The sequence below is a fragment of the Rhinopithecus roxellana genome, chromosome 6 (genome assembly GCF_007565055.1).
Source record: "Rhinopithecus roxellana isolate Shanxi Qingling chromosome 6, ASM756505v1, whole genome shotgun sequence".
Taxonomy (NCBI): domain Eukaryota; kingdom Metazoa; phylum Chordata; class Mammalia; order Primates; family Cercopithecidae; genus Rhinopithecus; species Rhinopithecus roxellana.
Window position 1 is genome coordinate 48,301,508 of NC_044554.1, and position 13,122 is coordinate 48,314,629.

Sequence of the window (13,122 nt, forward strand, 5' to 3'; positions counted from 1 at the left end):
CGACACCATCCTGGCCAACATGGCAAAAGCCCCGTCTCTACTAAAAAAATACAAAAATTAGCCAGGTGTGGTGGTGCGTGCCTGTAATCCCAGCTACTGGGGAGACTGAGGCAGGAGAATCGCTTGAACCTGGGAGGCAGAGGTCGCAGTGAGCTGAGATCGTGCCACTGCACTCCAGCCTGGTCAACACAGAGAGACTAGAGTCTCTAAATAAATACAGACAGAAAAGAATTAAGGACTCTCAGGGCTGGGAGGAGACTCCAGGCCTCATGACGCTCCAAGTGGCTGTGCAGCAAGGCGAGCTCAGCACCATCACTCCAGACTGCAGCTGGGCTGAATTTTGTGGGGGAGAAGGGGGAAAGGGTCTTGCTGTTTCCCAGACCGAAGTGCAGTGGTACCGTTTTTAGTAGAGATGGAGTCTTGCTATGTTGTCCAGGCTGGTCTCAAGCTCCTGGCCTCTAGTGATCCCCCCACCTCAGACTCCCAAAGTGCTGGGATTACAGGTGTGAGCCACTACTAAGTTGGGATCCCAAAGCTGGCCTTCTCAAGCATCCACCCTCGGGTCCCTGACCCTCCCATGAGGGTCTCACTGAGTAAGTCCATTACCCAGCCACGGGCCTCAGGCTGGAAGTCTGGTTTGGGGTGAGCAGGATTGGGTAATGGGCCTGAATAGTAAGTTCCTTGCCGGAGAGCAACCAGGAACATTTTCCTTGAAATGAACCCCAACAGCCTGAGTGACACAGTGAGACTCCATCTCTAAAAACAAAATTAAAACTTAGCCAGACATGGCTGGGCGCAGGGGCTCACGCCTGTAATCCCAGGACTTTGGGAGGCCAAGATGGGCAGATCACAAGGTCAGGAGTTCCAGACCAGCCTGGCCAACACAGTGAAACCCCATCTCTACTAAAAATTAAAAAAATTAGCCAGACGTGGTGGTGGGCGCCTGTAATCTCAGCTACTCAGGAGGCTGAGGCAGGAGAATCGCTTGAACCCGGGTGGCAAAGATTGCAGTGAGCAGAGATCGTGCCACTGCATTCCAGCCTGGGCAATGGTGCGAGACTCCATCTCAAAAAAGAAAATAAAAGGTAGCCAGACATTGTGGCATGTACCTGTAGTCCCAGCTACTCAGGAGGCTGAGGTAGGAGAATTGCTTGAGCCCAGGAGTTTGAGGCTGCAGTGATCAAACCACTGCACTCCAGCCTGGGCAATAGAGCAAGACCCTCTCTCAAAAAAAAGAAAGAAAGAAATGATCCTTTGGCCAGGCACAGTGGCTCACACCTGTACTCCCTGCATTTTGGGAGGCTGAGGTGGAAGGACTGCTTGAGACTGGGAGTTTGAGACCAGCCTGGGGAAGAGTGAGACCCTGTCCCTACAGGAAAAAAGAAAAAAAAATTAAAAATTACCCAGATGTGGTGGCTCATGCCTGTAATCCCAGTGCTTTGGGAGGCCGAGTTGGGAGGATCAGTTGAGCTCAGGAGTTTGAGACCAGCCCAGACAACATTTAAAAAAAAAAAAAAAAGGAAGAAGAAAAGAAAGAAAAAAGGAAAGGAAGGGAAGGGGAAAGAGGAAAGAAAGGAGAAAAGGGGGACAGGGGAAAGGAAGGGAAGGGAAGAGAAGGAAAAAAGAAAGAAAGAAAGAAAAGAAAGGAAGCCCTAGGGAAGACACAAAACCCAGAGGTGAAAACACCAAGACAATGACATTGTATTTCTGCATTTTAATTTATTTTTCGTTTCTGTTTCTCACTTACCAACACATGTGTAAAATGTAGCAGGTGTGTTAGTAAAGGAGAAGCAGCTGGGGAGAGAGGGGCAGGAATTAAGCAGCCACATGTGAAGAGTCAGGTCAAGCAGGAAGTGACTGGGGACAGAGGTGGCGGGCAGCCTCCTCCCTGCCCCACCTTCCCACAAGGCACCAGCAACTGCTGTGGCTCACAGCCCCTGCCCCAGACGATTTGGTAAACGTAGTAAAGAGCATTGCTCCCAAACCTTGTCTCAGACATTCTTCCCCCAGCCCCAGCCATGGCGCAGGGTCTGCTCAGGCAGCCCTCCAAACCCCCATAGCCTGGTGCAGGAGAAATCTGCCCCGGACTCCCAGTGCCGGCCCCTGGGTAGCATCTGAGAAGCATGAAGCTGGTGGAGTCCAGGGGGGCCACAGTGGGGCTACCCCGGAGCTCCTTCTGGAGGACCCTCCTTCCAGACCTTGGAGAGCTCTAGCAGAAGGCCCTCTGCTTCAGCCACAGGCTCTTATTCCAGAGGACATTAATGCGGGCTGGGGGACTGGGGGACCTGGCAGCAGAGGCCAAGAACTTGCCTCCGACGCCCGCCGGAGCCCCTGGTTCCCTGGAGGGAAGGTTTTACCTTCCACCCGGAGCAGGACCCCCTGGCTTAGATTTGCACATTGATCGCGTGAGCGCTCTGACCCTGTGTTGATGAACACAGGCGTTTTCATCAGAATTATACCCACCCTGATGAATTTTCATCTTGGAAAGTATTTTCAAGGCAAACACCACTGAGGACGATTCAATGCCTTGCTCAGTTTCTACATAGTGCAAACAAGTTTGCTTCCTCCCCGAATTTTTCCTTGGGATCATTTTCACCAGGATCGAAGCTTTTCCATGTGTGTCTCACCACGTCTTTGATCCCCTGGTGGGTATCCAGTCCTCGGCCAGTATCATTAACCGTCTCGCCACTGGGAGTTTTTCCTTGTTCGTAGTAAGTCCAGTTTTCCCGGAGCGAAAATTTTTGGCAGGCCCCTCCAAGGGCAGACAAACGTGTCCCGCGTGCTATTTCAGTCCCAGTCCACTTCTGTTTTGGCGGATGGTTTTTTTTCTGGCGGTGAAGTCTGTGAACCTGGTATTTTCTCAGGGAATCCAGGAGATGATGATGATGATGATGATGATGGTGGAAGCCTTTTACTCCAGGGATATTCCAGGATGCCTCCAGCGCCCATGAACCCGGGTCAAGGAGCTTTTCAGGTGGAGGCGGGTAGGGGATCCCCTCCTAGCCAGGCAGCCCCGATCGCGGCTCTCAAAGCGCCTTGTCTGCGGGCGCAGTGGCCGTGGCGCCCTGCTCTGCACGGGCTGGGCCACCAAGGGCTGCGGGCCGCGAGGCGCGCAACAGGCCGAGGCCCCTGGAGCGGCCCGCGCCGTGCAGCTGGCGCTCGTGGCGGCGGATCTGCACCTTGTGTCGGAAGCGCTCGCCGCAGTCCTCGCACACGTAGGGCCGCTCGCCCGAGTGCGTGCGCCGGTGGCGCAGCAGATTGGAGGAGACGCTGAAGCGCTTGCCGCAGTCCCCGCAGGCGTAGGGTCGCTCCCCGGTGTGCGTGCGCTGGTGCTGCACGAGCGCCGAGCTCTCACTGAAGCGCTTAGCGCAGTAGGAGCAGGCGTAGGGTTTCTCACCCGTGTGGATGCGCTGGTGCGTTACCAGGTTCGAGTGCTGCGAGAAGCCCTTGCCGCACTCGCCGCAACGGTGTGGCCGCTCACCCGTGTGCGTGGCCTGGTGGCGCACCAGGTCCGTGCTGCGGCTGAAGCCCTTGCCGCACTCCCCGCAGATGGTCGGCCGGTCCCGGGCGCGCCGTCGCCGCCGCTGCCGTGCGGGAGTCAACGCCGCGCTGCCTGCCGGGCCCGGGATGGCCACCACAGCCGGTGCTGCCACGGCTGGCAGCACCATGAGCTCCTGCAGCACCACGTAGCCCGGGGGAGCCACCACGACCGCGGCTGGAGCCCCGGGGACTGCCGCTCCGCCACCCCCTGCGGCTGGCACCAGTTCTAGCTGCAGCTCTGGTTGCACCGGGGTCAGCTCCAGCTGCACCTCCTGCTGCTGGGCGCCCAGCTCCACCGGGGTCAGCTCCAGCTGCACCTCCTGCTGCTCCAGCTGCTGCTGCTCTAGCTGCTGCTGCTGCTCCAGCTGTTGCTCCAGCTGCTGCAGCTGCTCCTGCAGTTTGAGCTGCAGCTGCCGCTGCTCCTGCTGCCGTTCCAGCTCCTGCTGCCGCTCCAACTCCTGCCGCTGTTGCTCCAGCTCCTGCTCCGACCCCAGGTCCACCGGCATGAGCTCCAGCTCCACCTCTTCCTCCTCCTCCGGCTCCAGGGGAGGAGGCTGCAGTTGTTGCTGTTGCAATTGTTCCTGCTGCTGTTGCAACAGCTGCTGTTGCTGCTGCTGCTTTAATTGTTCCTGCTGCTGCAGCAGTAGCTGCTGCTGTAACTGTGCTTGCTGCTGTTCCAGCAGTTGCTGTTGTAACTGTGCCTGCTGCTGCTGCAACAGTTGCTGCTGTAGCTGTTCCTGCTGCTGCAGCAAAAGTAGCTGCTGCTGCTGCTGTAGCTGTTCCTGCTGCTGTTGAAACTGTTGCTGCTGTAATTGTTCCTGCTGTTGTAGCAGCTGCTGCTGTTGTAACTGTTCCTGCTGTTGCTGTAACAGCTGTTGCTCTTGCACTTGCTGCTGTAGCTGTTCCTGCTGCTGCAACAGCTGTTGCTCTTGTGCTTGCTGCGGCTGTGGTGGCTCCTGCTGTGGCTGTAACGGCTCCTGCTGCGGCTGTAACTGCTCCTGCTGTGGCTGTAACTGCTCCTGCTGCTGCTGCAACAGCTGTTGCTCTTGCACTTGCTGTGGCTGTACCTGTTGCTGCTGGTGCATTAGCTGCAGTTCAGGTTTCAGTTCCTGATGGTGCATGGATTGGTGTTTTTCCTGCTGTAGTTGAGATAGCTGTTGTTGCCCATCTTGCTGCGGCTGTTGTTGCAGTTCTAGGTGTGGCTGCAGCTGTTGCAGTTGCTCCTGCTGTGGCTGTTGCTGCGGTTTTGGCTGCTGTTCTAACTGCTGCAGTTGCAACTCCTGTTGTCCCGGCTGGGTTTCCTCAGCGATTTCACTGGCCCCCACTGGGGCCAAGACTGCTGGCCGCTGTGGACTGCTGCTCCCCTCCTGAGGCTCTTCCTCCTCCTGACTCTCACTCCCACCACTGCCACCTGTGGAAGAAATGGCAGGAAGCCAAGAGAGAAAGATCTACAGGAAGCTCTCTGGTCCAGACCCCAGGACCTGCCCCTTACCTGCCCTCAAAGATACACTAACACACTCTTAGCAGGAGCCCGAAAGTGCTGGATCAAGTAACAATAGCAGCCCAGCAGAAACTGAAATGCTGCAGGGGCTGGGGGTGGCTTGGAAATGTGCCCAGGTGGCTGGGCACGGCGGCTCATGCCTGTAATCCCAGCACTTTGAGAGGCCGAGGTGGGCAGATTGCCTGCGCTCAGAAGTTCGAAACCAGCCTGGGCAACATGGTGAAAGCCCGACTCTACTAAAAATACAAAAAATTAGCCAGGTGTGGTGCCCAGTGCCTGTAGTCCCAGCTACTCAGGAGGCTGAGGCAGGAGAATCACCTGAACTCAGGAGGTGGAGGTTGCAGTGAGCCGAGATCATACCACTGTGCTCCAGCCTGGGCCATGTCAAAAGAAAGAAAGAGAGGGCCGGGTGCAGTGGCTCAAGCCTGTAATCCCAGCACTTTGGGAGGCCGAGGCGGGCGGATCACGAGGTCAGGAGATCGAGACCATCCTGGCTAACACGGTGAAACCCCGTCTCTACTAAAAAAATACAAAAAACTAGCCGGGCGAGGTGGCGGGCGCCTGTAGTCCCAGCTACTCGGGAGGCTGAGGCAGGAGAATGGCGTAAACCCAGGAGGCGGAGTTTGCAGTGAGCTGAGATCTGGCCACTGCACTCCAGCCTGGGTGACAGAGCGAGACTCCCTCTCAAAAAAAAAAAAAAAAAAAAAAAAAAAAAAAAAAAGAAAGAAAGAGAGAAAGTGCGAAGGAAACAAGGAAGGAAGGGAGGGAGGAAGGAAGGAAGGAAGGAGGCCCAGGGACTGCTGGTGACCTCCCTCTGGACCCCAGCTCCCTGATCCCTCCTTGGAGCTTCCCTTTACACAGGCCCCATGCTCTGATCTCGGCACTGACACCAGCAGGGGTGCCAGGGGCTCCCTGACCATCCTGAGAAGTCTCTTGTGCTTAATCACCCTCCAGTAGAAACCACTGAACCAGTTCAGCATGGGGTTGGTTCCAATGGCCAAGCCACCAACCCCATGCTGAACTCCGACCTCAGTTACAGCCACACCTTAAATAAATAAAACTCTCCTTCTCTGTAAATAATAAATAATTTATATAAAGCTGCCTGGAATTGTTACCGCAAGTAGTTTCCCAATACCACCAAAGTGTCAGAGAGACCACTAGGTTTCAGGCGGGAAGTCCTCAGTTCAGAACCTAACTCTACCAGTCGGCAGGTGTACAACCTCCTGCAGGCTCACAGCCCTGTCTATAAAATAGATCAGTGATACCCACACCATCTGCTTAAACAGTACAACAAAGAGAGCCCTGGCATAGTCCCTGGAACCTGGTAGGTGCTTGAAAATTTCCTCTCTCTGCAGGTTAGGATTGGTTTGCAAAGTAACAAAAAATACCAAGGAGACTGGGAGTGTTTGAGATTGTCATTCCTGAATACAAAGGACTAACTCAGCTGGGCGTGATGGCTCATGCTATAATCCCAACACTTTGGGAGGCATAAACCTAAGAGGCCCTGCATAAACAGCACCGCTCCGTTACTACGCTTCTCTTTCCACACCATGTCCACCATGAGTTTCTCATTTTGAGTATTACTATTGTGCTATTGGAAAATCCCAATTCTTCTTTCTACATGTGACCTGAGGAGGCTTTCTCCATTCCCAAATCTGGTATCAACATCTCTTCTTCCTATAACATCATATGTTTTCCATTTTGTAATGGAAGGCAATGTTTTGATTTATAAAAGTTTGCTTTCTGGCCACTTTTCCAGGAATATGTTGATTTAATAAAATCAAGGGATGGCCGGGCGCGGTGGCTCGTGCGTGTAATCCTAGCACTTTGGGAGGTTGAGGCAAGTGGATCACAAGGTCAGGAGATCGAGACCATCCTGGCCAACATGGTGAAACCCCATCTCTAATAAAATGCAAAAAATCCGGGTGTGGCCGGGCGCGGTGGCTCACACCTGTAATCCCAGCACTTTGGGAGGCCGAGGCAGGCAGAATACGAGGTCAGGAGATCAAGACCATCCTGACTAACACGGTGAAACCCCATCTCTACTAAAAATACAAAAAATTAGCCGGGCGTGGTGGCGCGTGCCTGTAGTCCCAAGGCTGAGGCAGGAGAATGGCGTGAACCCGGGAGGCGGAGCTTGCAGTGATCCGAGATGGTGCCACTGCATTCCAGCCTGGGCGACAAAGCGAGACTCCGTCTCAAAAAAAAAAAAAAAAAAAAAAAAAAAATTCCGGGTGTGGTGGCGTGGGCGGTAGTCCCAGCTACTTGGGAGGCTGGGGCCGGGGAATCACTTGAACCTGAAAGGCGGAGGTTGCAGTGAGCTGAGATAATGCCACTGCACTCCAGCCCGGCGACAGAGCGAGACTCTGTCTCAAAAACAACAAACAAAAAACAAAAACAAACAAACAAAAAAAACCGAGGGACATGGTGAAACCCTTGTCTCTACTAAAAATACAAAAATTAGCCGGGCATGGTGGCATGCACCTATAGTCCCAGCTACTCGGGAGGCTGCAGCAGGAGAACTGAACTGCTTGAACCCAGGAGGTGGAGGTTGCAGTGAGTCGAGATCGAGCCACCACACTCCTCCAACTTGGGCGACAGAGCAAGACTCTGTCTCAAAAAAATAAAAATAAAAATAGCTGGGCGCAGTGGCTCAAGCCTGTAATCCCAGCACTTTGGGAGGCTGAGGAGGGCGGATCACGAGGTCAGGAGATCGAGACCGTCCTGGCTAACACGGTGAAACCCTGTCTCTACTAAAAAATACAAAAAACTAGCCGGGCGAGGTGGCGGGCACCTGTAGTCCCAGCTACTCGGGAGGCTGAGGCAGGAGAATGGCATGAACCTGGGAGGCGGAACTTGCAGTGAGCTGAGATCCGGCCACTGCACTCCAGCCTGGGCGACAGAGCGAGACTTCGCCTCAAAAAAAAAAAAAAAAAAAATAATAATAATAATAAAAATAAAAAATTCCACCAAGGGAAATCTGCATGCATATAATTTCCTCTAGTAAAATATTCCTAATAACCTTTGGTTAGGCTAATGGATCTGTGAGTGTGCTTTTCATAGACACTCACATCAGCTGGGGGGAAGCACATGATAGGAGAAGACAGGGTGAAAACTGTCCCTCCAGCAAGTCCACTGGTGGGAGAAGAGGCACTCTGACTCCCTGGGGTAGCAATTTCAGGTTTTTTTTTCTTTGGAGACAGGTTCTCACTCTTGTCACCCAGGCTGGAGTGCAGTGGCACAATCTCAGCTCACTGTAGCTTCAACCTCCCAAACTCAAGCGATCGTCCCATCTCAGCCTCCCAAGTGGCTGGGACTACAGGCATACACCACCATGCCTAGCTAATTTTTAAAATTTTTTGTAGAGATGGGGTTTTGCAATGTTGCACAGGCTGGTCTCGAACTCCTGACCTCAAGCGATCTACCTGCCTCGGCTTCCCAAAGTGCTGGGATTACAGGCATGAGCCATTGTGCCTGACCTCAGCATTTTTAACAAAGGCATTTTAGTGAACATCTAGTTCAATGTTGTCTGACACGTATACCTTCCCAAAGTTTTGTCAGCTAAATGTACAAGTCAGAAGGGTCTTCCTTTCTTCTTCTTTTTTTTTTTTTTTGTTTTTTTTGAGATGGACTCTTACTCTGTCGCCCAGGCTGGAGTGCAGTGGCACGATCCTGGCTCACTGCAACCTCTGCCTCCTGGGTTCAAGTGATTCTTCTGCCTCAGCCTCCTGAGTAGCTGGGATTACAGGCGCCCGCCACACTCAGCTAATTTGTAGTAGAGACGGTGTTTCACCATGTTGGCCAGGCTGGTCTCAAATTCCTGGCTTCGGCCGGGTGCGGTGGCTCAAGCCTGTAATCCCAGCACTTTGGGAGGCCGAGACGGGGGGATCACGAGGTCAGGAGTTCGAGACCATCCTGGCTAACACGGTGAAACCCCGTCTCTACTAAAAAATACAAAAAAAAAGCTAGCCGGGCGAGGTGGCGGGCGCCTGTAGTCCCAGCTATTCAGGAGGCTGAGGCAGGAGAATGGCGTAAACCTGGGAGGCGGAGCTTGCAGTGAGCTGAGATCCAGCCACTGCACTCCAGCCCTCCAGCCCGGGCGACAGAGCGAGACTCCGTCTCAAAAAAAAAAAAAAAAAAAAAAAAAAAAAAATTCCTGGCTTCAAGTGATCTGCCCACCTCGGCCTCCCAAAGTGCTGAGATTACAGGAATGAACCATCATGCCTGGTCAGAAGGGTCCTTTTTGACTCCACACGTCCCCATCCCACCCCTTCAATTCCCTTGGTCCTTTTCAAGCTCTGTCCCGCCCTGCCCCAGGCCCTCACTCAACACCCTTAAAGCACAGAACGGAAACTGGCTCTCATGAGTGTGGCCACCAGAGAAGGTTTGCCGAGAGTGGGTCCCAGAGGAAAAGGTTTGTTGAGAGTGGGTCCCAGAAGAAGAGATCTTGGAAGGAAGCCACAGAGCCAACATTGAGGGCAGGAGGGGCAGAGGAAGAGAGCCTATCAGTACCTGAATGGGATCTGGGAAATTGAGTGGAAATTGACTCAAGCGCTTGAGCCAGGTATGGGGAGGATGGTGGAGGCCCCCTGGCTGCCAGGAAACACAGCAATGAGTTCCAGCCAGCACGCACCTGTGAGTGTGAGTCCAGTCAGCACCCATGTGGGGACTGGGGAGCCCCTCACCAGCCTGGCCTCAGCCTGCCTGACACGGCCACCTTGGAAAATCTCAAGGCAGAACTGCTGGTGTTACTCAGTGCAGCTGAGGTTGGCTAGTGTGAGTCTGTGCAGGCTGCCTACCACTCTTGGGCCTCTTTCTGCCATGGCAGGCAGGTATGGGGCTCTGTCAAGGGATTCCCCCAGGCCCTCACCTGAGAGGGTGTCAGGCCCTGGGCCCCCATCTTCAAGACATCGAAGTTCCAGCACGAAGGTCTCGGTGGCTGGCCCCACCTCCATCCTGGCGGTCAGACCCGGATTCCCGGGAGTCGGCTGTGCTGAAAGGAAGGAAGTGATTTAGAAGGGCGGGAGTGCTTTGAGCTCCTGCCAGGTGCCACAGGCCCCCAAAGGCCCTGCACCTCTGCCTCAGGCCACCTAGAGTGGTCAGTTCCACCCCTGCTGCAACTATAGGACTTTCCAGGCCGCAGTGGGGAACCGGGAGTGCCGGCAGCCTGGAGGCTCAGGGCTGGGGAGGTGGCAGCCAGCACTGGAGGCTGTCACCTGCACAGAGGCAGAGCTGCCTCTCCTGACTTTTCACAGGGGGATAGAGAGTGGGGTAGCCCCACTGAGACACAACTGTGGGTATCAGCCCTTCACAAGGGAGAAAAGCTAGACTCACCAAAGGGACATTTAGGGTGGGGAACTCTGGGGCCAAAGAGTGACTGTCCATCAACATCCTTCCTGCCTCTTTTTTAATACTTTTTTTTTTTTTTTAAGACAGTCTCACTCTGTCACCCAGGCTGGAGTGCAGCGATCTTGGCTCACTGCAACCTCCGTCTCCCTGGTTCAGGCGATTCTCCTGCCTCAGCCTACCAAGTAGCTGGGGCTACAGGTGCGCGCCATCACGCCCAGCTAATTTTTATGGTTTTTTAAATATTGTGGACGATGTTGCCCAAGGCTGGTCTCGAACTCCTGGCCTCAGGTGATCTTCCTGTCTAGGCCTCCCAAAGTGTTGGTTGAGTGAGCCACTGCGCCTAGCCCCTTCCATTCTATTGCCTTCCTGGCCTGCTCTGAGAAGGCCACCAGCAGGCCACGTGTGTCAGCTGCTACCCCAGCTCCCAGGCAAGGCAGGTGTCCAGAGCACTGTCACCCACGGCCTGGCCCTGTGCCCAGGCGCCCCTGAGGGTCCACCCTGGCCAGTGCAGAGCTGGCCCCTCTCCCCTAAATAGGCCGACTTGCGCCATCCAGTCCAAACTCTCTCAGGGGACGCGTCCCTGGTGGTCCAGCGCCAACGACCCCCTGGGCCTCACCTGGTGGAGCATTTCCTGCTCCCGGGGCAGCCTCTGCGCTAGGGAGGTGTGGTCAGCAGAGGCTGCGAGGTGAAGGCCACGGCGTGCAGCCGGCTCATTCCGGAGGCACCTCCATCCAGAAAGAGCCGGGACGCGCAGGGCCACCCCGGGGACTTTCTGGGCACTCCGGAGCGTCCACGCCGTCTGGGCTGCCGAGGTCGCCCTGGGCCAAGGGAAGGGGCCGAGAGGAGCGGCCGAGCAGAAGTTGGTGGAGACTCTCCGGCAGTGGTCGGGGCGGGAGGCAGCGCCCCGAATCCCGCGCGGGGCTCAGGGCCGGCCCCCCGGGACCATCGCGAGCAGCGGGATCCAGGCCGGCGCCCGGGGTCGGCACCACGGGGTGGCCCCGCCTGGGGTCGGCGGCGGCCAGGCGACGCGGGTCCTCGGGGGCTACAGGTGCCCGGAGCCTGCGGGCGGCCTGGGCCGGGCCGCGCGGTGGCCGGGGCGGGGGCGGGGCGGGCGCCGCGGCCGGGCCGGGTCCCCCTGGGCTCGCCCGCCCGCCCGGGAGTGCGTCCGTTCGGGCCGCTGGCCGGGCCGGGGGCGGGGGCGCGGGGGCTGGCACAGGAAGTCCCCCCGGCATCCGCATCCTGTCCCCCGCCCCTGCCCGCCCGCCGCGCCCCCGCGCCCCGGCCCCCGCCGCCGCCGCCGCCGCCGCCGCCGCCGCCGCCGCCGCTCTAGGCAGCCGCAGCTCGGTGGGCTTAACCCTTCCCGGCCCGGCCACTCACCCGGCCCAGGGGACACGATGCGGCGGCCCCTGGGGCGTCCCGGGCCGGCCGGTGCCCAGCGCAGCGCGCGCTGTGCCGCATCCCTGCTGCGCGTGTCCGCGCGCCACGGTTGGCAACTGTCACTGCCTGGGTGTCTGGGTGGGGGGTACCCAGCCCGATCCCTGCCACCCCTTAGAGGGCAGGCGTGGCCTAGGGGAGCCCCTGCCGGGGTGTAAATTGTGGCTAATGAGCACTCAATTCGATGGCACTCGAAGAGGGAATAGTCGCCATCCGGGCCCGGCCCTAGCAGGCCCTGGAGAGGCCACCCTGGTCCGCACCGTGGAGCCCTCCTCCTGGACCCCTGGGCTGGGGAGGGCAGGCCAGTAGGGAGTGTGTGCCTCCCTCCCCCTGTTCAGGGACTGTGACCCGCATAGATCAAATGAGGCCACCGTGGAGAACTGGCAGAGCTGGAATCCTCCCTCCCAGTGCCCCTGCGGTCTTTCACTGACCACAAGGCTGGTTGGTGGTCAGGCCTCCTACCTCCCCCACCCTCTCGTCTCGTCTTTCCGGACTTGGCAAGCGGATTCCTGCCTGGGTCAGGGGTCTTCTCCAAGGGAGGCCTTCCCTGACCCTGTCTTAATGTTCCACCACCTAACTTTCCTGTTCTCGGGGCACAAACCTCTCTAACCTGGAGAATTCACATTCAAATTGGGATACTTAAATTCTTTAGAAAAACCCAAAGACCTGGGGGGCAGGGCATGGTAGTTCACGCCTGTAAACCCACTACTTCGGAAGTATCACTTGAGGCTGGTAGTTTGACACCAGCCTGGTCAACACAGCAAGACCCCATCTCTACATAAAATGTTTTGTTTTTGTTTTTTTAAATTAGCTCGGCTACTAAAAAGTAGCCTGTAATCCCAACTACTTGGGAGGCCAAGGTGGGTGGATCACTTGAGCCCAGGAGGAGGTCAAGGCTGCAGTGAGCTATGATCGCTCCACTGCACCCTAGCCTGGGTGACAGAGCGAGACCCTGTCTCCATCTAAAAACAAGCAAACATGCTGGGTGTGGTGGCTCATGCCTGTAATCCCAGCACTTTGGGAGGCCGAGGCAGGTGGATCACCTGAGGTCGGGAGTTGGAGACCAGCCTGACCAACATGGAGAAACTCCATCTGTACTAAAGATACAAAATTAGCCGAGTGTGGTGGCACATGCCTGTAACCCCAGCTACTCGGGAGGCTGAGGCAGGAGAATTGCTTGAGTCTGGGAAGTGGAGGTTGCGGTGAGCCTAGATCACGCCACTGCACTCCAGCCTGGGCAACAAGAGTGCAACTCCATCTCAAAAACCAAAAACAAGCAAACAAAAACAAAAACAAAA

At 56.2% G+C, this 13,122-nt stretch overlaps 1 protein-coding gene across 2 annotated transcripts; it reads right to left on the reverse strand.

Moving 5' to 3' along the window:
* Positions 1-1,699: 1,699 nt before the first annotated feature.
* On the reverse strand, positions 1,700-11,573 carry ZNF853 (zinc finger protein 853). Of its 2 annotated transcripts, none has more exons than XM_030932208.1 (3): positions 11,007-11,573; positions 9,912-10,029; positions 1,700-4,951 (listed from the first exon to the last, which is right to left on the reverse strand). In XM_030932208.1, exons 1-3 carry the CDS (start codon positions 11,016-11,018, stop codon positions 3,027-3,029), a joined length of 2,055 nt encoding a protein of 684 aa, XP_030788068.1. In that variant the 5' UTR covers positions 11,019-11,573; the 3' UTR covers positions 1,700-3,026. The 2 variants fall into 2 exon arrangements, with proteins under 2 accessions (XP_030788068.1, XP_030788069.1); XM_030932209.1 differs by having other exon boundaries at positions 9,912-10,034; positions 11,007-11,570.
* Between the last annotated feature and the right edge of the window lie 1,549 nt (positions 11,574-13,122).

Bases quoted from the DNA above. Each gene is read 5' to 3' on its own strand.
- ZNF853 (XM_030932208.1), bottom strand. The intron at 4,952-9,911 runs GTGAGGGCCTGG...TTTCTTCCACAG, and splicing joins AGGGCCTGACACCCTCTCAG to GTGGCAGTGGTGGGAGTGAG.